This window comes from Syngnathus scovelli, chromosome 13 (genome assembly GCF_024217435.2).
Source record: "Syngnathus scovelli strain Florida chromosome 13, RoL_Ssco_1.2, whole genome shotgun sequence".
Lineage (NCBI taxonomy): Eukaryota > Metazoa > Chordata > Actinopteri > Syngnathiformes > Syngnathidae > Syngnathus > Syngnathus scovelli.
The window spans coordinates 2,179,291-2,204,181 of NC_090859.1; the positions used below are offsets into that span (position 1 = coordinate 2,179,291).

The 24,891-nt window shown below is 44.8% G+C and overlaps 1 protein-coding gene across 7 annotated transcripts in view; it reads left to right on the plus strand.

The window, feature by feature from the left end:
- fbxw2 (F-box and WD repeat domain containing 2) overlaps positions 1-24,891 on the plus strand; it is a 73,202-nt gene that overhangs the window by 29,380 nt on the left and 18,931 nt on the right. For 6 of the 7 annotated variants that reach the window (XM_049738713.2, XM_049738712.2, XM_049738720.2 and 3 more), the window contains 2 exons: positions 15,795-15,928; positions 24,050-24,136. In XM_049738713.2, the coding sequence (XP_049594670.1) occupies positions 15,795-15,928; positions 24,050-24,136 (221 nt within the window). The remainder of the gene's footprint in view (positions 1-15,794; positions 15,929-24,049; positions 24,137-24,891) is intronic. The other variant, XM_049738715.2, reaches the window with a different exon arrangement.

Consider the following 24,891-nt stretch of genomic DNA (forward strand, 5'->3'; position numbering starts at 1 on the left):
ATTATTGTGACAGAGCCGTCGCGTAAATTTAGAAAATATTTTTAAAGTCTTGATGTACTTTCCAAAATTTAAGTGGACCTCATTGCGCAGGGAGCTTAATTTGGTCTAATCGCGCAACCGTAGCGCGCCGGGCGCTCACTGTCACATTGCTTTAAGAGCGTCTGTGTTTTAGGATGGCTTTACTGCTCCCACTTGCTTTCTTTGGAGGCATGATTAGGGGTTATATAATCCTCAAAGTAACAAAAATACAATAACAACGGAGTCAGTCGGCATCCGGGCCGCGCGGTCGGGTTTTCTCGGGTCCTCCCGGCTCATCTCGCGAGGTTCGACCTCCGAATTTTGTTCGACAACTGAAGCAAAAAAAAAATCTGGAATTATTTGTTTTTGTTCGAATTATTTCGAGAACCGGGACGTTCGAAAACCGAGGTTTGACTGTAAAATAAATAGATGCAACTCACTGACAAGTGCCGCTATTTGAGCTAATTTTAGAACAGTCCTGCAGGCGACTCATGCGGTCCTCACGGTCGACCTGGTGCCCGCGGGCAAAGTGTTGGTGACCCCTGATCTAAAGAAAAACGACGTTACAGACAGATGACAAAAAACACATGATGTTATATACACCAACTTAACTCCATCCATCCATCCATCCATCTTCTTCCGCTTATCCGGGGTCGGGTCGCGGGGGCAGAGCTTTAGGAGGGACTCCCAGACTTCCCTCTCCCCAGCCACTTCATCCAGCTCATCCCGGGAGGTCCCAAGGCGTTCCCAGGCCAGCTGAGAGACATAGTCTCTCCAGCGCGTCCTGGGTAGTCCCCGGGGTCTCCTACCGGTGGGACATGCCCGGAACACCTCCCCAGGGAGGCGTCCAGGAGGCATCCTGATAAGATGCCCGAGCCACCTCATCTGGCTCCTCTCAACGTGGACGAGTAGCGACTCTACTCCGAGTCTCTCCCGGATGACCGAGCTTCTCACCCTATCTCTAAGGGAGAGCCCGGACATCCTGCGGAGAAAACTCATTTCGGCCGCTTGTATCCGAGATCTCGTTCTTTCGGTCACGACCCATAGCTCGTGACCATAGGTGAGGGTAGGAGCGTAAATCGACCGGTAAATTGAGAGGTTTGCCTTTTGGCTCAGCTCTCTCTTCACCACAACGGCCCGGTACAGGGTCCGCATTACTGCCGACGCTGCACCGATCCGCCTGTCGATCTCACGCTCCATCCTCCCCTCACTCGTGAACAAGACTCCAAGATACTTGAACTCCTCCACTTGGGGCAGGATCTCATCCCCGATCCGGAGAGGGCATTCCACCCTTTTCCGATCGAGGACCATGGACTCGGATTTGGAGGTGCTGACCCTCATCCCGACCGCTTCACACTCGGCTGCGAACCGTTCCAGCGAGAGCTGGAGATCACGGCCTGAAGAAGCCAACAGCACCACGTCATCTGCAAAAAGCAGAGACGCGATGCTGAGGTCCCCAAACCGGACCCCCTCAACGCCTCGGCTGCGCCTAGAAATTCTGTCCATAAAAATTATGAACAGAATCGGTGACAAAGGGCAGCCTTGGCGGAGTCCAACCCTCACTGGGAACGAATCCGACTTACTGCCGGAAATGCGGACCAGACTCTGGCATCGGTGGTACAGGGACCGAACCGCCCTTATCAGTTGGCTCGGCACCCCGTACTCCCGAAGCACCCTCCACAGAACCTCCCGAGGGACACGGTTGAACGCCTTCTCCAAGTCCACGAAACGCATGTGGACTGGTTGGGCGAACTCCCATGCACCCTCGAGGATCCTGCCGAGGGTGTAGAGCTGGTCCACTGTTCCACAGCCAGGACGAAAGCCACACTGCTCCTCCTGAATCCGAGGTTCGACCTCCCGACGGACCCTCCTCTCCAGCACCCCTGAATAGACCTTACCAGGGAGGCTGAGGAGTGTGATTCCCCTGTAATTGGAACACACCCTCCGGTCCCCCTTCTTAAAGAGGGGAACCACCACCCCAGTCTGCCAATCCAGAGGCACTGTCCCCGATGTCCATGCAACGTTGTAGAGGCGTGTCAGCCATGACAGCCCCACAACATCCAGAGCCTTTAAGAACTCCGGGCGGATCTCATCCACCCCCGGGGCCTTGCCACCGAGGAGTTTTTTAACTACCTCAGTGACTTCGACCCCAGAGATTGGAGAATCCGCCTCAGAGTCTCCAGGCCCTGCTTCCTCAATGGAAGGCGTGTAGGTGGAATTGAGGAGGTCTTCGAAGTATTCTCCCCACCGACTCACGACGTCCCGAGTCGAGGTCAGCAGCACGCCATCCCCACTGTAAACAGTGTTGACGTTGCACTGCTTCCCCCTCCTGAGACGCCGGATGGTGGACCAGAATTTCCTCGAAGCCGTCCGAAAGTCATTCTCCATGGCCTCACCGAACTCCTCCCACGCCCGGGTTTTTGCCTCAGCAACCGCCGAGGCCGCGTTTCGCTTGGCCATCCGGTACCTGTCAGCTGCCTCCGGAGTCCCGCAGGCCAAAACGGCCCGATAGGACTCCTTCTTCAGCTTGACGGCATCCCTTACCGCCGGTGTCCACCAGCGGGTTCGGGGATTGCCGCCACGACAGGCACCAACGACCTTACGGCCACAGCTCCGGTCGGCCGCCTCAACAATGGAGGCGCGGAACATGGTCCACTCAGACTCAATGTCCCCCGCCTCCCCCGAGACGTGGGAAAAGCTCTGCCGGAGGTGGGAGTTGAAGCTCTTCCTGACAGAGATTCTGCCAGACGTTCCCAGCAGACCCTCACAGAGCGTTTGGGTCTGCCAGGTCGGACCGGCATCTTCCCCCACCATCGGAGCCAACCCACCACCAGGTGGTGATCAGTTGACAGTTCCGCTCCTCTCTTCACCCGAGTGTCCAAAACATGCGGCCGCAAATCCGATGACACGACTACAAAGTCGATCATCGAACTGCGGCCTAGGGTGTCCTGGTGCCAAGTGCACACATGGACACCCTTATGTTTGAACATGGTGTTCATTATTGAAAATCCGTGTCGAGCACAGAAGTCCAACAATAGAACACCGCTCGGGTTCAGATCAGGGGGGCCGTTCCTCCCAATCACGCCCTTCCAGGTCTCACTGTCATTGCCCACGTGAGCATTGAAGTCACCCAGTAGAACGATAGAGTCCCCAGAAGGAGCGCTCTCCAGCACTTCCTCCAGGGACCCCAAGAAGGGTGGGTACTCTGAGCTGCTGTTTGGTGCATAGACACAAACAACAGTCAGGACCCGTCCCCCCACCCGAAGGCGGAGGGAGGCTACCCTCTCGTTCACCGGGGTGAACCCCAATGTGCAGGCGCCCAGCCGGGGGGCAATAAGCATACCCACACCTGCTTGACGCCTCTCACCGTGGGCAACTCCAGAGTGGAAGAGAGTCCAGCCCCTCTCGAGAGGGCTTGTACCGGAACCCAAACTGTGTGTGGAGGCTAGTCCGACTATATCTAGTCGGAATCTTTCTGCCTCGCACACCAGCTCGGGCTCCTTTCCAGCCAGAGAGGTGACATTCCATGTCCCAAGAGCCAGCTTCTGCAGCCGGGGATCAGACCGCCAAGGTCCCTGCCTTTGGCTGCCGCCCAGCTCACATTGCACCCGACCCCTTCGGCCCCTCCCACAGGTGGTGAGCCCATGGGAAGGAGGACCCACGTTTCCATTTCGGGCTATGCCCGGCCGGGCCCCATGGGCGAAGGCCCGGCCACCAGACGCTCGCCTTCGAGCCCCGCCTCCAGGCCTGGCTCCAGAGGGAGGCCCCGGTGACCCGCGTCCGGGCGAGGGAAAACAAAGTCCATTTATGTTTTTCATCATAAGGGGCTTGGGTGAGCCGTGCTTTGTCTGACCCCTCACCTAGGACCCGTTTGCCATGGGTGACCCTACCAGGGGCATAAGCCCCCGACAACATGGCTCCTAGGATCATAGGGGCACGCAAACCCCTCCACCACGATAAGGTGACGACTCGCGGAGGGGACCAACTTAACTACGGAAATTAATCAATATAGCCATGATGTTTGAACACTTAAACAGCGACATAAAGACAGAGAGCAGTTCAGTCTAACTGCATAGCCTGTCAACATTGGCAGCCATGTGATTACGCAATCCTCAGAGGAGGCTAGACAGGAAGTTGGCTTCTCCGAGCGAATCGTCTTCGGTTTTAAAATAACTATAAAAATTCAGCGATTTTGGTTCAAAATGATTGAAATAAAAAGGAAAATGACTATAATAAAAACAATTGAATTTGGTTTTCCCCTTTTCATGATGGCAGGGGAGGCATAGCCTCACTGACCTGTCCGTTCTGTAACTTTTACCTAGGATTTTTATAGGGCACGACGAGCCCTCAGCCGCACCACTCTTTTAAACAAAAAACAAACCCACCCTCTGGTTCTCTTCACCTCTGTACCTCGGACTGCCTTCCACCTTCAGATCCCAGCTGACGAGCAGACAGCCAGCTATTGAAAAGGATTTTAGGACCCCTCCTAGCGAGGTCCTGCCGTATGCGGTCTTTCTGGATCTCCGCTAACGCCCGCTGGAATCTTCAGGTGTATTGGCATCCGGCTCAATGGACCAAATAGGTGTCAGGTCTAAGTACCATGAGACATTATTTTACACACTATAACAAAGAGGAGAAGACAACCAGGATTGGTTTACTCGCGAGGAGAATTGCAGAGAGCGTTCTGGTTACATTCTCCATCAGTTCTGAGTTCTTACTCTGCGTGCTCCTCTTTTTAATGTTTTGGTTTCCCTGGTTAAAGTTAAAAGTTAAAGTTACAGAGGCATTGCTACACTAAAGGGAGGGAGTTTGGAACTGCAGCAACGCTGCCTATCTAAGGAATGTAGTGTGGTGTGACTCAGCATTTAATTGTCGACCCGTGACCCCAGCACTAGAATTGCAGAGTCTGTCCTGTTTCCTCAACCAGTTGGCTTCTCCATGGTTGGCTGACTCGTCCTCAACTATGATCAGATAACTTGAAGCACGTTGAATACCGCTTTCCTGTGGAACAATGCAACTTAATCTTTGCTAAGTTTATCTTCTTGGTAAACTAACACAACACACAATAATAATGAGTAAATAACCCTAAACACTTCAACACACATTAAGTGAATGTGAGGTAACTTGTATGCAGTTCCTTAAACAAACATTGAATAAATATTGGATAACTTATATGCAACTACTTCAAACTGTATGTCTTTTCTGTAACACTTAACAAAGAAAAACAGTTCCGATCAACAACACTCTATGAATCAAAGCTAGAGTTGATTAGAAGGGAAAGAAGTTCCTTCTAACTAAACAAAGAACATTTTGCCTGTATGAAGGAGCTCTGCTCATTGCTAGTGAAGGCCTCTTACGGAAATAAACAGAAATATAAGAAAACGACAGGAAGGATACATAAGACTGATTGGGGGTCAAAGGACATCCCTGGAACTAGATAAGAAGAACTTAGTTGAACAATAGGAGTTCAACTCGTAAAATATAAGGCCCCAGTTCTGGCAGGTCAAGGCTTCACCGCTAAATTATTCCAACACATATGGCTCCGGCCATATGCATCCTGAACCATGAAAAACACCATTGTTCTCTTAACATTCCATATCGGTTGGAAATCCCTGGGCACAAGGTCAAACTGTCACATACTGTGGAAGATCTTGAGCACATACGTAGTAGATACATAGAATCTAATGATATTTGACCTATTTCCTAACATTCCCCCCTGTTTAACATTAGATTCCATTGGAAAACAAAACATCAGCCATTACTTATATACATACATGAGTATATGCATACACAACATAGTATAGCAACATCGCAAAGTATGAAAGTTCACATTCTAAAGTTTTTAGAACTATAGCTCTCCATACGGCTTTGGTCATGTTCAACATCAAACAAGGTAGGCATCAAGTTGGTCACAGTCATCTTGTTCTCGCCGGACCAACATGATATTCTGGACAGCAAATGCTGATGTCAACATTTTAGTCACCTTGTGACGAATACAGAGTATGATGCATGATGTAAAAATACAGAGAAATAGTAGCATGGCAATCAAAAGAACTGTAACTTTCAAGAGAAGCTGCTTCCAATTGCCGTCAAATAGCCACCAAAAGGGATGGACATTTTTGTCCGGTGTTCCATCCTGAAACATAGCTCTACGGAGGGTGAGCTTGTAGAGCATACTCGATGTGGGTGTCATCTTCTCCCATGGGAAAAGACTGAGTGCCACCGTTTGTCCTGTGTATCCATCTGGTACGTCTAAACCCCAGACACTGTCACGGGGACTGAAGGTGCTGATGATGTTCCTGAAAATGTGTCAGACTGAGGAACACCGTGTGATCTGACACATATACGGAGGCACATGTGCCATCCCATTGTCCTGGAAGGACTGTGTAGCCTCGGTGTCCACAGAGCCACCATCCTCCTTCGCTGAGTGGAGATTTCCGCCTCCCACTAGGATTTGTCTGAGGGCTACTGTGGCATTCAACGAGGTCTTGTCGAATGGTTGTAGACTCCCGGTGGTGATGCAGCGTCTTGTATTTTCCACCTTTATTCCATCAACATGATTTCGTTGGAAACACAGGGGATGTGATGGCTTTACTCCCTTCTAGAACCATCCTGTTCTGCAAGACCATTAGTCTAATAGCCTGGATCTCTCTGTTTTGTCCATCAGCGAGAGATTCACAAAAGATTGAAAATAGTTCAGTGTCTCTATGAAGAGTGATTGTTTTCCAACTCCGATCCAAGGAAATAGTGCATGAACAATTCAGTCTCTGACAGACCATACTTAATGGCTGCTTGTGGCATTCATACCCCAGGCGGGATCATGTGTTTCAAAGGTCGCAACAGCCCTGTGTCGACGTCCAGAAGAGTTGTGTGCCGTTGTCATCTGATGATGCTGTATCTTCGAGTGTGGTCTGTTACCCACACTGGTGCACACACTCCTGGCACTCAGTGGTGATGTTCAAGGGTCCCATCCAGTTTCCTCCTGGAGGGCAGTCATCGTCAATGCATTTGTAGGTTTCATTTCCTTGGATGTAACACATGTGGTTCATTCCAGGTAGCCTTTTTGTTTAGGCTACTTGTGGCATCTTTCATCCTTCACAGTCACATTGAGATTAATCCAAAAGAGTTTGATCACAGTTTTCTTTCTGTGAGTCCAGGGCGGTAGGGGTAGCATCACCTCCCATAGAGGCCATACATTTCGCTTCACTAATGTCCATCACTTTGGCCTCCAGGTGAACTTGCGTGGAGGAAGGGGGAGTCTGGAACATACACAGCACACCTCCTGCGTAGGGTCTCACAGTGAACTTTACACGCCGGTACCAAGTGTTGGTTTCGTATGGATTTCTGGGGTCCCATGACCAGTCCTCAAAGTTCTCATCATGTGACCATCTTTTTCCTCGGTTGACATTGTCAATCGGTCTATTCAGATGAGCCCATAGACCATAGCACAACGCAGCAGAGCCTGGCATGTGGAGCCCCATTGCGACTAGGATGGCAGAGACACCGGGACATCTCGCCTGTCAGAGTGGGGATCGTTGAATTCTTCACCAACATTGAGACGCCCCACCCTAAACGATGGAGCCCTTTTGTAGTCAGGCTTCCCCACCACTCTGAAACTAGGGGTCCAGCTCTCTCTGCAACTTGCAGTGGCTGAGGTGAATCGAACTGGGCCTTTCAGCAATCTTTACTGCGGTGGGGGTAGTCAACAACTTGGAACGGTCCCTCCCACCGTGGCTGGCCCAGTTTGTACTTTTTGATGACCTTTATGTCGTCTCAGTCTCCTGGCTTGGAACAGTTGTTGACCTGTGGGGAAGAAAGATCAGGCAGCAGTAAATTTACATTTGGCACATCTTCCAGTTTGATTTCAAAAGGTGTTAACCCTTCTGAAGTGGGGGTGATTCTTATAGAGTTTCTTTTAGCTTCCCATATGGATCATGCTTCACACAAACAGGACATGCTTAAAAAAAAATTCACTAAGAATCTAAACCAAAGGTAACTCATAACTCATACCCCCCATTGTCACATAAGTGACACAATTGGTGTTGCCTTAAAAAGTCATTTTGGAAAAAACAGGTTTGTTATTGACGTGGTCACTAACACCTTTATCAATTATCACACCCTTTGTCGCTTGAACTAATGCCATTTCCAATTTTGTGAATGCTTCCTCTGCTTTTGGTGTCCATGTGATTGTATCTTTGAGTGCTAACGGCTGTCCATGAGCCACTTCTGTCAGTCAGTCGCTCCGGAATATAGGTTGCATTAGCCATAAAATGCACAATAACGTGGAAAAAAAAACATATATAAGTCGCTCCGGAATATAAATCGCATTTTGGGGGAAATTTATTCGACAAAATCCAACACCAATAACGGACATGAACGAGCAACAACAGGCTAAACGATAGGTATGCTAATGTGACATTAACACAAACAAAGAGCTGAGAACGGGCCTGACATAACATTCAGAGTTATTCAAATAACTATTGCATAAATAACCCGTTTATAAAACCATCTGTGTCACTCCAAATCATTAAATCCATCGATCATCCTTTATGTCAACACCCGGCCGGGTGCGCGCCGCTGATGGCGGTTGCACTTCAAAATATTCCACCGGCCCATATAACGATATAAAAATGATACATCAAATTATTATACAAGCAATAATATTATCATACCATCTGTGTCACTCCAAATCATTAAATCCATTGATCGTCCTTTATGTCAACAATGCCGGCCGGGTGCGCGCAGCTGACGGCGCTTGCACTTCAAAATATATAGAAATTAGATATCAAATAACTATTATATAAGCAATAATATTATCAAACCATCTGTGTCACTACAATTCATTAAATCCATCGATCAAATTCCTTGTCCTTTGTCAACAACGCCGCGCGTGCGCCCTGACGTCCGCATCGTCGTTATTCCACAGATTTAGTATATAACTATATTGTAGCGTTAACAAAGTACAAGGAAAGACGTAGGTTTGGTAAACGGCTCTTTATTTAGCAAAACAAACTTCCAGGCGTCTGGCGGCGTGGACTTCCATCCCCGGAGGTGGCACTTCCAGCCAGGGAGGTGGAAGAGAGCTCCATAGAATAGGACCAGGCGTGCGTAAAAGCCATGTCCGAGCCCCATCCACCGTCCCCGGACAGCCACGGGGCCGAACGCCGGCCCCCGACTTCCATACACGGAGGTGAAAGAGAGCTCCGTAGAGTAGGACTGGGCGTGCGTAAAAGCCATAATAGTTTTTCAAACATTCTGTGTCACTCCAAATCATTAAATCCTTCAAACTCTTCGTCCTCCGTGTCACTTACAAACAAACCCGCTAATGATGCCGGTAGTACGTGGGGCCCTTCGTCATCTTCATCATACCGTGATCGAATCTTTGTCCTTTATGTAAACAACTGCCGCGACGCTGACGTCACTTGAAATTAAAGTTACAATAATCCCTTGCTACATCGCGGTTCGTTTATTGCGGTTTCACCTTTTTTTATTTTTATTTTGAAAATTTGTGAAAAAATTCACTTATAAGTCGCTCCTCAGTATAAGTCGCCCCCCCCCCACAAACTATATAAAAAAAGTGACTTATAGTCCGAAAAATACGGTATCACTGTTCAAAATGGAGTAGGAAGAAGCCTAGGTTTATCATGTCCTACCCCAATCCATCACTTAGTTCCAAGTGTGAACATTAAAACTACAAAAGAAGTGCCGTTTTATGTTTTCGGTTTGCAAATCTCAGTATTACAGCAGGTTTGTCACTTGTCCTTCTCTGCGGGAGTGGGTGACAGGGCTCTATGCTATGCCCATCCAGTTGTATGCCCTTGGATAAGAAAAAGGCTGTCGTCTGTTGTTCCGCGCTGGCTGAGTCGGCCTGGTTGATCTCATCAAAACCCGCCACCGCCCGGGCAAATGACCGGGGTTTAATCACAAGTCCAGTGACAATTATGTCATTCATTCTTGTGTACTGCTCAAGGTCCAACACTCGATTTTCCAAATGTGCAATTGTTTTCTCCTTCTCATTGAGTTGTAGTCGTTGCGTTCTAACTTCTTCAACCAAGTTGAGAATTGTTTTCTGCTCCAGTCTGACGGCCTCCATTTCCGCAGTCAGAATATCGAGCGCTTCCTTAAGCTCTTTTTCCACTTTCATGGTAACAAGGTGGTTAAAAAGAGTGTCCAACAGAGTTTCAACACTGGCTTCGAGGCGCCATGATGGAAGCGCATCCAAGCTAGGCGGAAAATACTGCTCCAAGCGTATTTTTCTTTCACTCTTGAGATCCTTGGTTTTGTTAATTCCTCTCCACGTTCGTTCCTTTGGGTCTTGAAAGCTGCTGCGTGGCGAGCGTTAGCTGCGTGGCGAGCGTTAGCTGCGTGCCTGTAAAGTAAAATAGCGGCAGTACAGGGCTAAGAGTGCCTGGCACTAACAACCAGTTGCAGATGGTGACTGCTTTAGCTTAGTGTATTTAGGTACTTGCACACAGGGGCTCCACCTGGAGCCCACTGCGTTGATATGGTTTAGTATAGGTAAAAATGGTGATCATCAGGAATACTTCAGGCAGCAACACTTACCCACCCGGGTCCAACAAGTGGACTCGCTGCGGTGATTAGGCACGAGGGTGGATAGGCTGCTGTTTAGTCCTGTAGTGTCCTCTGTGAGATGAAACTCCGGATCCAAGATTTTCCTTTCACTCTTGAGATCCTTGGTTTTGTTAATCCCTCCATTCAGCAACCACGAGCAAATCTGACTCGAGGATGTGATCCAATAGGAACAGAGCATTTCTTTGATTAGCATCTAAATCAACCAATAAATGAGCTCTGTACGTCGCCCTCACGCGATTGATGATCAATCAACCACGGTGAAATAAACCCTATTTGGCTGCAATCAATTCAGTTGTGTTTGCAGATCAAGAACATTTGGTCTTTATTGCATTATTTACTGATTGTAAATCTTGTCTCATTGGCCAATCAAATTCTTTGGCCTCTTGAACTGGAAAAAAAACATGCTACAAGAAGAGTCTTCCTCATGGCTCCGTCCACAGTTTTTTCCAGGAAACTCAGCTAATTTCGCCTTCTCATCAATCAAACACATGTTGATTAGTCAGGAAAGTGCTTAAATGCGTGCCTTTCCAACAGCTTACATCACTTCCTCATCGGTTCTTTAGTCACTTTTCAATCATCTTCCGATTGTTTACAGCAAAAGTTTGAAAAGTTTGAGAAGAAGTTTAACTTTATGGTACGACACCAAATGAATTAGAAAATCCATATGTGATAAAGTTTTGTATTATTATTATCTTCCACTATCTTTTGGAAGGACGGGTTCTTTACTACATTTGATTCTATCATGATTTAATATGACTTTACTTCCCAAAACACTTCTCAGTTTCCCAGTTCAAACATCTTCTGCATGTGTTACTAGTTCTCCAGTTTTCTTTTGTTTTCTCTATTTTTTCCCCAGTTAATTAAAAGAAACACTATTTTCTTTCTTAGCATTAAAATTGCTCGAAATCACTCTTCCTTCATAGTTGTTCTACTAACTTTCCCATAGTAGTCTCCAACAACTTCAACCATTCAACCTGTACAACCTCATCCCCAGTCGTTCATTCTTGCTCATTTGCATCTCTCTCTCTCTCTCTCTCTCTCTCTCTCTCTCTCTCTCTCTCTCTCTCTCTCTCTCTCTCTCTCTCTCTCTCTCTCTCTCTCTCTCTCTCTCTCTCTCTCTCTCTCTCTCTCTCTCTCTCTCTCTCTCTCTCACACACACACACACACACACACACACACACACACACACACACACACACACACACACACACACACACACACACACACACACACACACACACACACACACACACACACACACACACACACACACACACACACAGCCCCCACACTGGTCTCACTCTCTACAAGCTCTCTTCAAGCTGTTCACACAGTCATACATCATTCTCAACTCACATTCCTCATCCTAATTTTTCCTATCTCAAGCTTCTTGATAAAACAATCCACTAATCTATAAATGACACAAAATAATTACCAGCAAAATAATCAAAACGTTTTTGTTGGTTTTAAGTTCAACAAATTCATTCTCTCTGGTTTAACTCACATGTCTTATAACACAACCAAACAATTTTTCCTCTTAAATTTAGTATTGCAATGTCTTAAATTTACAATTTTGCTTCATCCAATTCCAGAAAGCATGTTCTTTCTTTCTTTTGAATTTCAAGTTCAAGTTCAAGTTTACTTTATTGTCAAAAATCCTATGTAACAGGGTTACCACAGAAGTTTGAAATTGCGTTTGACCAGTCTCCAATGTGCAGTTTAACTAAAAACATTTAAATAAGACATTGACATAAATCTCTTTCTTTCTCACACACACATACACACAACACACACAACACACACACACACACACACACACACACACACACACACACACACACACACACACACACACACACACACACACACACACACAGCTAACTTACTCATACTGAATTTACAATTTCTTTCTCTGACATATTCATTCACAACATAAACATAGACAATGCACACTTACACATTGCAGTCATTCAAACACTAACATGCTGATAAACATGTGCAATACTATACAATAAAATACTCTCTCTCACATTCACACACACGCACACACACACACACGGTGTGTAATAAGAGTATTGACAATACAGACCCACACACACACACATACATACACAGCAGCAGAAGTACAATCAGTGGTCATAGAAGTAAAGTGAAAAAGTGTATAACTGTATATAAGGTGCAAGAGTAAAGTGCCAAGTGGCATGGTGACTTTGGAATGTTCAAGTGGTTTTCCTCAGTGTGTTCATGAGTCTGATGGCTTGAGGAAAGAAGCTGTTACTCAGTCTGCTTGTGCGGGACCGCAGGTTGCGGTACCGCTTCCCTGATGGTAGAAGGGAGAACAGTCTGTGTGCAGGATGAGTAGTGTCTTTGATGATGTTCATTGCCCTCTTGGAACAGTGTGAAGTGTACAGTTCCTGAATGGCTGGAAGGGGTGACCTGATGATCTTTTCTGTTGTCCTCACCACCCTCTGCAGCGCCTTTTTGTCTGCAGCTAGGCAGCTGCCATGCCAAACAGAGACGCTGCTGGTCAGGATGCTCTCAATAGCACCTCTGTAGAAGGTGGTGAGTGCAGAGGTGGGGAGGTCGGCTCTTCTCATCCTTCTCAGGAAGTAGAGTCGTGTCTGCGCCTTCTTGACCAGCGCAGTGATGTTGGTAGTCCATGAGAGGTCATCAGTGATGTGCACTCCCAGGAACTTTGTGTTTTTCACAGACTCTACTGCACTGCCGTTGATGATGAGTGGGATGTGTGTTGGTTGTTTCTTTCTGAAGTCCACAGTGATTTCTTTTGTTTTGTTTACGTTGAGAAGCAGATTGTTCCTATCACACCAGGTGATGAGTTGCTGTACCTCCTCTCTGTATGCTGAGTCATCGTTGTCTTTGATGAGGCCCACCACTGTTGTGTCATCTGCAAATTTGATGATGTGATTCGTTTCAAATCTGGCAGAGTCGTCATCAGCGTGAACAGCAGGGGGGATAGCACACATCCTTGCGGCACCCCGGTGTTTATGACGGTGGTCGCTGAGGAGTTGTTTCCGACTCTGACTGTCTGCGGTCTGTTCGTTAGAAAGTCCAGCAGCCAGTTTCACAGTGAAGTGCTGACGCCTATTGTACTCAGCTTATTCACCAGATGTTGGGGGATGACTGTGTTGAACGCATAGCTGAAGTCAATGAACAGCATCCGCGCGTGACTGTTTTTGTTCTCCAGATGAGCCAGGCAGAGGTGGAGTGCTGTTGCTATGGCGTCATCAGTGGAGCGCTTGGGGCGGTAGGCAAATTGGTATGGGTCCAGAGTAGTGGGGAGGGTGGATGTTAAGTGGGCCTTCACCAGTCTCTCAAAGCACTTCATCATGATGGAAGTGAGTGCTATGGGTCTGTAGTCATTCAGTGATGATGCTGGTGACTTCTTGGGTAGTGGTACGATGGTGGTAGCTTTGAAAATTGCTGGTATGATGGCTTGGTTCAGAGAGGTGTTGTAGATGTCTGTGAGGACGTCAGTGAGTGAGTCTGCACAGTCTCTGAGCACGCGCCCGGGTATGTTGTCTGGACCTGCAGCTTTCCTGGGGTTCACCTTGAGTAGGGTCCTCTTCACGTCCGCTGGGTCCAGTTGAAGTGTTGTGCTGTCTGGGTGTACTGGGGTTTTTGTGGGTGTTGTGGTGGTGTTTTCTTCAAACCGGCTGAAGAAGTTACATCTGTAGACCGAATTCCAATATCTCGGAATTCATTATAAGGACTCCGCCGTCCTTACCAGGGACCCTCTTTTCCGGGGACTAAAACCCCAACACGTTGCCAATGAAGAGAGACTCACCGGGTCTGCAAAAGACTTCTCCGAAGATCCCGTCAATCGTCGCCGCCGAGAGGTGCTAAACTGGACTTTGCCGTCCTGGTGGATGAACGTTGCTCCCAAAGGTCTTTCCTTCAGGTGTCCTGTGACACCTGTCGTGCATGGATTCGGCGTCTTCAACACTCCTCGGATCAGCGAGCAGATTTCTTGGGATCCCGGAGGAGCCCCCAAGAAATGTTGGGTTCATCAACATTTTACACAAAGAATTTCGTCTGACCGAGAGTTGTCATCATCAGGCCAACGACTCCTGCAGGAGGGCGCCCGAGACGCACACAGGGTGTGTGTCCCGAACCGCGCTCCTGCCACAGGCTGGCCCCGTTTTATTGAATAAATGCAATGGGTGGAGTTTAGACAAATGTATAGCTTCTCTTGTTCACAGCAGTATGTTCATCTCATGATGTCAGACAAACAAGGATGTTATTGCTTAAGGTGAGCAGTATGGACCTCTCAACGATGTCATTGTTCAAACCAGGATGTCATTTTTTAAACCGACATATGGCTCCAGCCATATGCATCCTGAACCATGAAAAACACCATTGTTCTCTTAACATTCCATATCGGTTGGAAATCCCCGGGCACAAGGTCAAACTGTCACATACTGTGGAAGATCTTGCACACATAGATACATAGACTCTAATGATATTTGACATATTTCCTAACAGCTGCTATGTACAATCCCCCCTTCCGAAGATCTCCCACCCGGCTCAAAAGCATCATGGGTCCGGTGGAAGACACTCAAACGCCTGAGAACAGGAACAGGCAGATCAAAAGCTGCTATGGCCAGATGGGGCTACAAAACCAGCCCAACCCTCTGTGAATGTGGAAAAGAGGACCATACCATGCAGCACTGCCTTGTCTGCCCTCTACTACCCAACCCCTGCAGCTTAAAAGATCTCGCTGAATTCAATGACAACGCAAAAGACTGTGTAAAGAAATGGGAAACTGTCATCTGACTAGCACTTCAAAGACACGAAAAAAAAGAAGACTATGCACAATGTGAATGTAATAAATAAAAGCTGTTGAGTCTATAAAAGTAGAAAACCAGCTGTACATTTATTAAATTGTCATTTTTGTTGGTTAATAAAACTCATATTTCAGTTCCTTGGGAAAAAAAAAGTAAAGTTTGGAAGTTGCTTCTCAAATGAAGTAAGAGATTGCAATGAGAAAAAATACTGTATTTTGACCCTTGAAATCCTGCATCCAATAATAATCTACTTCCTTGTCGTTTTTATTTTGTTTGGCAATACACAAAGTTTGGCAGTGACACTTGTGTTAGTGCCAGAAATTTCTTTGATGGAATTTTGTTAATTTTATTTGTATAATTTGGTTTGTGTTTACCCAGTTTTCAGTGTGGACTACAATGATGAGATGGACATCCTGGTGAGCGGCTCTGCAGATTTCACTGTGAAGGTCTGGGCTTTGGCAGCCGGTGCCTGTCTCAACACTCTGACCGGACACACTGAATGGGTTACCAAGGTCTGCTTAACTCAACCTTGTGTGTGCGTGTGTGTGCGTGCGTGTGTGTGTATGTGTGTGTGTGTTTGTGTGTGTATAGTGCAGGGGTCACCAACCTTTCTTAAACCGAGAGCTATTTCCTGGGTACTGATTAAGGCAAAGGGCTACCAGTTTGACACACACTTCTGAAATAGCCAATTTGCTCAATTTAGCTTTCACTATGTGTTATTATTATCATTTCCAGTTCACATGTAAGTGTGATTTTAACAAGAATAGCAAAAATACAGTCAAACCTCGGTTTTCGACCACAATCCGTTCTAGAAGGCGGTTCGAGAAGCGAATCGGTCGAATTCCGAATCTATTTTTCCCATTACAAATAATGGGAAAAAAAATTGTGGGTTCCAAGACTAAAATTAAGGCCTATTTTATTTTTTTTTTTTTTTGTATTTTTTCATTTGCGCATTATTGTCCGGTCGCTCAACTGCAGCACACGGCCGAACGCACAACTGTAGCGCGTCGCCCACCGTGCAACTGCACCACGCTGGTCGCATGATTGTGACAGAGCCGTCGCTGAAATTTTGAAAATATTTTTAAAGTCCTGATGTACTTTCCAAAAATTAAGCGGACCTCAGTGAGCAGGGAGCTTAATTTAGTCCGATCGCGCAACCGCAGCGCGCCGGGCGCTCACTGTCGCATTGCTTTAAGAGCGTTAGGATGGTTTTACTGCTCCCACTTGCTTTCTTTGGAGGCATGATTAGGAGGTTAATACAATCCTCAAAGTAACAAAAATACAATAACAACAGAGTCAGTCGGCATCCGGGCCGCGCGGTCGGGTTTTCTCGGGTCCTCCCGGCTCATCTCGCGAGGTTCAACCTCCGAATTTTGTTCGACAACCGAAGCAAAAAAAATCTCTAATTTTTTGTTCGAATTCCGATTTGTTTGAGAACCGGGACGTTCGAAAACCGAGGTTTGACTGTAAAATAAATAGATGCAGCTCACTGACAAGTGCCGCTATTTGAGCTAATTTTAGAATAGTCATGCGGTCCTCACGGGCGACCTGGTGCCTGCGGGCAATGTGTTGGTGACCCCTGGTATAGTGTGTGTGTGTGCATATATATATATATATATATATATATGTGTATATATATATATATATATATATATATATATATATATATATATATATATATATATAGTATATACACATGACTGTCTCAGAAAATTTGACTATTGTGATAAAGTTCTTTATTTTCTGTAATGCAATTAAAAAACCAAAAACGTCATACATTCTGGATTCATTACAAATCAACTGAAATATTGCAAGACTTTTATTATTTTAATATAGCTGAGTATGGCATACAGCTTAAGAAAACTTAAATATCATATCTCAAAATATTAGAATATCATGAATAAGTATACTAGTAGTGTATTCAACTAATCAGCTGAATCGTCTAATTAACCCGAAACACCTGCAAGGGCTTCCTGAACCTTGAAAAACACTCAGCTTGGTTCAGTAAACTAAATCACAAGTATGGGGAAGACTGCTGATTTCACTGCTGTCCAGAGGACCATCATTGACACCCTCCATCAGGAGGGTAAGACACAAAAAGAAATTTCTCAAAGAGCAAGCTGTTCACAGAGTGCAGTTTCAAAGCACATCCACAAAAAGTCTGTTGGAAGGGGGAAATGTGGCAGGAAACGCTGCACAACCAAGAGAGATGACCGCAGCCTTAACAGCATTGTGAAGAAGAGTTGCTTCCAGAATTTGGCGGCGCTTCAAAGATGGTGGACTGAAGCTGGAGTCCAGGTATCAAAAGCCACTGTTCACAGACGTGTTCGGGAAATAGCCGTATTCCCATGGTCAAGCCACTTCTGAACTCAAGACAACGGAAGAAGCGTCTGACTTGGGCTATGGAAAAGAAGCACTGGACAGTTGCAGAGTGGTCCAAAGTCCTCTTTTCAGACGAAAGTAAGTTTTGTATTTCATTTGGAAGTCAAGGCACCAGAGTCTGAAGAAAAGGCTGGAGAGGAGCAAAATCCAAGTTGCTTGAAATCCAGTGTGAAGTTCCTACAGTCAGCGATGGTTGGGGGAGCCATGTCAGCTGCTGGTTGTTGGTGGTTCATCAAGTCCAGAGTTTTAGAGCACTACATGCTTCCGTCTGCTGAAAAGCTCTATGGAGATGATGACTTCATTTTCCAGCATGATCTGGCACCTGCCCACAGTGCCAAAACCACCAGTAAATGGTGTACTGACCATGGCGTTACTGTCCTCGATTGGCCTGCCAATTCCCCTGACCAGAACCCCATAGAGAATTTTGGGGTATTGTGAAGAAGAAGCTGAAAGACACCAGACCCAACAATGCAAATGAGATAAAGGCCGCTATTGAAGAATCCTGGGCATCCATACCACTTCAGCAATGCCACAGGCTGATTGCCTCCGTGCCACGCTGCATTGATGCAGTAATCCGTGCAAAAGGATTCCCAACCAACTACTGAGTGCATCAATGGACATTTTCAAATGTTTGATTTTGTTTTGCTGTTACAAATCTTTTTTTTTTACTTGGTCTGAGGAAATATTATAACTTTTCAAGATAGGATTTTTGAGTTTTCTTAAGCATAATCAGCAATATTAAAATAATAAAAGGCTTGCAATATTTCAGTTGATTTGTAATGAATCTAGAATGTGTGACATTTTTGTTTTTTTAATTGCATTACAGAAAATAAAGAACTTTATCACAATATTCTAATTTTCTGAGACGGTCCTGTAAAGTGAGTACACCCCTCTCATTTCTGCAATGTTTGAATTATATCTTGTCATGGGACAACACTAAAGAAATGACACTTTGATACAATGTTATGTAGTCATTGTAGAGCTTGGATAGCAAAGTAAATTTATTGTTACTTCAAAGTAACTCAAAATACAACAATGAATGTGTAAAATGCTTGCAACAAAAGTGAGTACACCCCAACTGAAAATCTCTAAATTAAGTCAAAATTGGGACCAGTTAGGCATATTCCTCCCTGTGTAATGCACTAGTTAGTGTAACAAGGTGTCCGGTGTGATTGGGGAGCAGGTGTATTAAATTAGTTATTTTCACTCTCATACTGATCACAGGAAGTTCAACATGGCACCTCATGGCAAAGAACTCTGTGAGGATCTAAAAAAAAAATAATAATTATTGCTCTACATAAAGATGGCCTAGGCCAGGGGTCTCAAAGTGCAGTCCTCGGGGGCCGCATTCCTACATGTTTTCCAAGTTTTCCTCGTTAAACACACCTGATTCAATTATCAGGCTGCTGCAGAACGTGAGGATGAACTGATCATTTGAATCAGGTGTGTTTAACAAGGGAAACTTGGAAAACATGTGGGAATGCGGCCCCTGAAGACTGGACTTTGAGACCCCTGGCCTAGGCTATAAGATGATTGCCAACACCCTGAAACTGAGTTGTAGCACGGTGGCTAAGACGATACAGCGGTTTAAGAGGACAAGTTTCGTTCAAAACAGGCCTCGCCATGGTCGACCAAAGAAGTTGAGTGCGCGCGCTCAGCGTCATATTCAGAGGTTGGCTTAGGAAAACAGGCGTATGGGTGCTGCCAGCATTGCTGTAGAGGTTGAAGAGGTGGAGGGTCAGTCTGTCAGTGCTCAGACCATACGTCGCACACTGCATTCAACTGTTCTGCATCGCTGTCGTCCCAGGAAAAAGCCTCTTTTAAAAAAGATGCACAAGGAAGCTCTAAAAATGTTTGCTGAAGACAAGCAGACTAAGGATATGGGTTACTGGAACCATGTCCTGTGGTCTGATGAGACCAAGATAAACATATTTGGTTCAGATAGTGTCCAGCGTGTGTGGCGGCAACCAGGTGAAGAGTACAAAGACAAGTGTGTCTTGCCTACAGTCAAACATGGTGGTGGGAGCGTCATGGTCTGGGGCTTTATGAGTGCTGCTGGCACTGGGGAGCTACACTTCATTGAGGGAATAGTGAATGCCATCTTGTACTGTGAAATACTGAAGCAGAGCATGATCCCCTCCCTTCGTAAACTGGGCCGCGGAAGAGTATTCCAACACGATAACGACCACAAACATATATGTGTGTATGTGTGTGTCTGATTGGTTTACCGCCCCGATCTACGTAAACGTAATGTCCTCTGATTGGTTCATCGGGTGCCTGTATGTTACATCTCTGTGTGGCGGAAGCCACACAAAACAATGGCGGCGAAGGTACTCCTTTACGTGACATGTCTAGTCCTGTGATTGTTTTTTTGTCCTGGTCCACGCCTGTATATTACAGAAGCCACACAAAACAACTTTACAGATTTTTGAATTTGGTCCACACAAAAGGCGCACCTTCTTAAAAGGCGCACCTTCGTTTTTTGAGAAAATGAAAGGTGTTTATGTTTGTGAAATAACGGTATGTACCGTGCCGGGCGGGTATGTTCAAATAATACATTTTATCACAATTACTGTTTATTTTTGTACTTTTCATGTTTTGCTATGTTTCGTTCCAAAATTGGTTCAAACGCATGGGGCTCTGTCACGCGTTGCACTCTTAGTATGCAGTACACCAATCATGTGAGGTCCCCCATTCGTCTCTGGTCCTAGCAGCACCTACCCCCAACAGTTTAAAGACATGCGGGACAAAGGAGTTCAACTGTCTTTTGGGCCGACACTTGGGGAGGAGCAGTCTCCTACTGAACAGGCTCCTCTGAGCGACGACGACGGTGTGCAGAGGATGGCTGGCATTGCCCATAATGTCCTGCAGTTTGTTTAGTGCCTTCGACTCTGCCACCGCCCTCAGAGAGCCCAGCTCCTTGCTGACCACATACTCACCTGACCAATTTGTCCAGTCTGGAAGCATCCTTCTTGGATGTCATACCCAGGTTTATTCTGCAGTATGGACTTATTGACTATATTTGGGAAATATAAGAAATAAACACAAATGGTGTATTATTTCACTTTTTTTTTCTTCTCGCATCATACAGATAATTTTTAAAAAATTCAGCCCCCAGTTCTAGCTCCCTAAGACCCCAAAACCTTTGTAGCTTATTTGGACATGAATATTTTGGTTTTGGTCAGATACACTAAAGTATTGACAACACATAAGTATATTGTCGGGGAAATGTATACAATTAATTCAATAATTATATATTAGGTTTAAATAACTTCAACAAATGTCATTATTGCTGAAGCTATATTTTTAATATCTTAGATTTTTAGAAAATAAGTCACAATCAATTCATGTCTGTTAACCTGGCAATATTGATGATAGACTGGAAAAGCAGATAGAGCAACTAAAACTTCATTTGATTGCAAATGAGTTTTGCTCTCCTCCCTCCCTCAGAAAGTAAGTAAACTAGAAAGTGAAATAAAATAAACAATTTCGGGGTTCAAATTTGGATGGAGACAAATAGAAAACTTTGTGAAAAGAGACAGATGAGACTAAAGCACGACAGGAATAGATGACGCTAAAATAACTACTATAATCACGGTGAGATAGCCGATTCATGGCTAAGAATCCCTCGCTCCAATTGTCCAATCAGAGACGTTAACAACAAAGAAACGCTAGAAGGATGATTGCCGGTCATGGCAAAATAAAAAATAACCACTGGCAAAAATGATTTCCAGCAATGACACGCCACTTGTGCCTGGAACCTTTAAGAAGAATACTGCCCGGAAACACTAAACACATGCGTAGAAGAGAAACGCCACACACATGTGTAGAAGAAGAGCTTCTTCTTCATTTACGACAGATTGGATGAGTGAGCGTGTCAAGCAGTGTCAAGTGCATTGCTGTTGTGGAGAAGTGAAGCAATGTGGGCGTCACAAAAATCTGCTACGAAGCATACTTCACACTAAATATATTTTTTAACAACAAAGTAAAAAAGACAAGCCAATCAAAATACTGAATACAAATCTGAATAAAAATAAATTTATGTTATTAATATGGCTAACTGGCATATTTGCAAAAGTCAATACAACCGACTGACTGTTGTGTTTACATGTTCTGAAGAAAAGTTTTTAAAAATGCAGTCTTTGTTCAGGACCCATTGCTATGGAAAAGAAAGTCACATTTAAAGTTGGGATTTAAAGGTCGTGTGCGTCAGCATAAATTTGGTCACATTTGGTCTTTACATACGGATGCTTCTCCTCAACCAGCAGGTGAATGAGCTCATTTAACTGGCTGTTGATTAGAAGCACCTTCAGCTAAAGTGTTCCTGCTAAACTGTCATTAATTGTCATTGACTAAAACTAAAAACACTAAAATGTCATTAATTTTTGTCAACTAAAACTTAAATACGCATGCACAATTCTAACTAAAATAAAAGACTAAAATGCTCAGATTTTCAAGCGATTAAAGCTAGACTAATGGGTGTGGGTTCGATTCCACCTCTGACCCTCCCTGTGTGGAGTTTGCATGTTCTCTCCATGCCTGTGTGGGTTTTCTCCGGGCACTCCAGTTTTCTCCCACATCCCAAAAACATGCTTGGTAGGCCGATTGAGCACTCCAAATTGCCCCGAGGTGTGAGTGTGAGTGTGAATGGTTGTTCGTCTCTGTGTGCCCTGCGATTGGCTGGCAACCGGTTCAGGGTATCCCCTGCCTACTGCCCGATGACCGCTGGGATAGGCTCGAGCACGTTTGCGACCCCCTTGAGGACAAGCGGTATAGAAAATGGATTGATGGGTAAAATTTGTGTGAACATAACTACCATATTTTCCGTTCTATAAGACGCCACTTTTTGCACAAGCTTTGAAGCCTGGGGCTTATAGTCCACTGCGGTTTATCTATGGAATTTTTTCATGATTTTAATGATACATGATGATTTGTGCATAATCTCTTACATATGAAAATTAAACATTAAAACACCCGAGTCTTGTAGTCCAGTGTGGTTTATATATGACCAATTTTAAATATGATTTTCCTCGAATTTCTAATTGTACGTTATATATTCAGCTACGGTTTATAGTCCAGAAAATACGGAAAATCTAATAAAAACTAAATAAGAATGATCAGGTTAACTGTTATTTTAAACAAGATACTTGAGTAGATTCCCTAGTCTATGAAAACATGATGCTCTTAGAGCACTAATTTCAAGAGCACAAATAGAATTTGCCTGGATATTTTTCCATGAACTGGGTGGCTGCATCAGCCTTGTCAGAAAAAACATTTGCAAAATAAATCTAGGCTTGTATCCGTCTTCTGGCCGATGATTATCTGGTCACAGATGATTACTTTTAAGTTCAACACGTGGGGTAGCACTAAGCTCATCAGACACCGCACCCTGATGATTCATCCATATCATGCAACCTCCTTTGCAAAATATAATCTTTTTGTATGTGTTGCACTAAAGTGACTCTTCATTTATTTTCATTTTACTTTTGATTGCTGTGTGTGTGCACGCCAGTGGTCAGGGCATCAAACTGGGGAACCGGACAAAATTAAAAACCAATAAAATCAGTAAGAGTTAACAACAGAGAAAGCATATAAAATCAAGATTCAAGAATTTTTATTCACCATATTTGGGTGTGCCAAACAAGGAATTTGACTTCGGTACATCACAGCCTCCGTTCAACATTTAGGTAACTAACAACACCCAGAACGTGTGAAAAATGACAAATATTCTCAGACATCCCCTGATCTTAAACTCCCAGGAGGGCAAGGAAAAACTCAAAACTCCAACTAGGGGAAATGAGAAACCTTGAGAAGAGACCACAGATGGGAGGATCCCTCTTCCAGGATGACCAGGCTGCAATGGATGCAGAGAGGACACATAGTAAGAGTTAACAACAGAGGGAAAAGTATAAAACATATTAAGATGAACAGAATATAAATAAAAGTTCAACTCAAACTCTCAATAAATTGCTATGTCTTATATTGGAATAATAAAAAACAGATAAATGCTACACATAAAGCAATGGCATCATAATCAGTTAAAGACTAAGACTGTCTTTGCTTTCCGTGGCCCTGACGTACTCCGGGGCTATTAAGAGGGCCAAATATTTGGAACGATCCCTCACTGTGGGTCTTTGGGTATTACTAAAAAGCCGGTACCTGATGGTCCACAAGGGTTGATATAATTTAAGATCACGTGTATCAGAAGGGTTTTATAAAAGGACCCTAAAATCATGTTAATTTTCATACAGGTTATACTACAGAAAAGTGAAGTGGAGTCTGTGGTGCACAGTCCTGGTGATTACATCCTCCTAAGTGCTGATAAGTATGAAATTAAGGTAATGCTGATGTTCTAACTCCAAGATGCACTTATTCACCATTTCAGAACTTTTCCACATTTCATGTAAAAAAGGTACCTGCACAATTTACCGTATTGCCCCGAATATAAGACGACCCTGATTATAAGACGACCCCCTCTTTTTCAAGACTCAAGTTTGAATAAAGACTTTTTGACTCAAGTTTGAAAAAAGACTTTTTGAACACCAAATTTAATTTTCACACAGAAAATGATTACATCTAAAACAAATGATTATAACAACATATTCGAGAGAAAAAGCATGTTATTTTGCCTCATTCAAATCATGCAAAAACTGTCTATCACATTTTAATATCTGAACATTTAAATATGTAAACTAAAGTGCAATCATATTTGTAAATTAATGGCTTCTGGTTTTTGAAATGTAAATAAACCAATCTACTGTGATAAAACAACAAAATTGCAATAACTGCATTAACCATCAAAGTGAATTCTAACTGTAACTGTAGTCTTGAAACTAATCTGAATAAGGAAAAACATTGCAATAAAATAATGCAAACTGCTACCGCTATTGTTGGGGAGCCTGAGGACTGTGTAGGGGGTTGGCTCGGATGGTTATGCTCTTTTCGCCCCCGGGTGTCGGTCAGAACACGGGGGGGAAGACGTGGTTCAGCTTTGATTGCTTTACTGAATTATTGGCTAAAAGGTAACAGGCACTGTGGCTCATAGGGGCATACAGGCAAACTGGCAAAAGGGTGTGAGAGCAGGTGTGTGTAG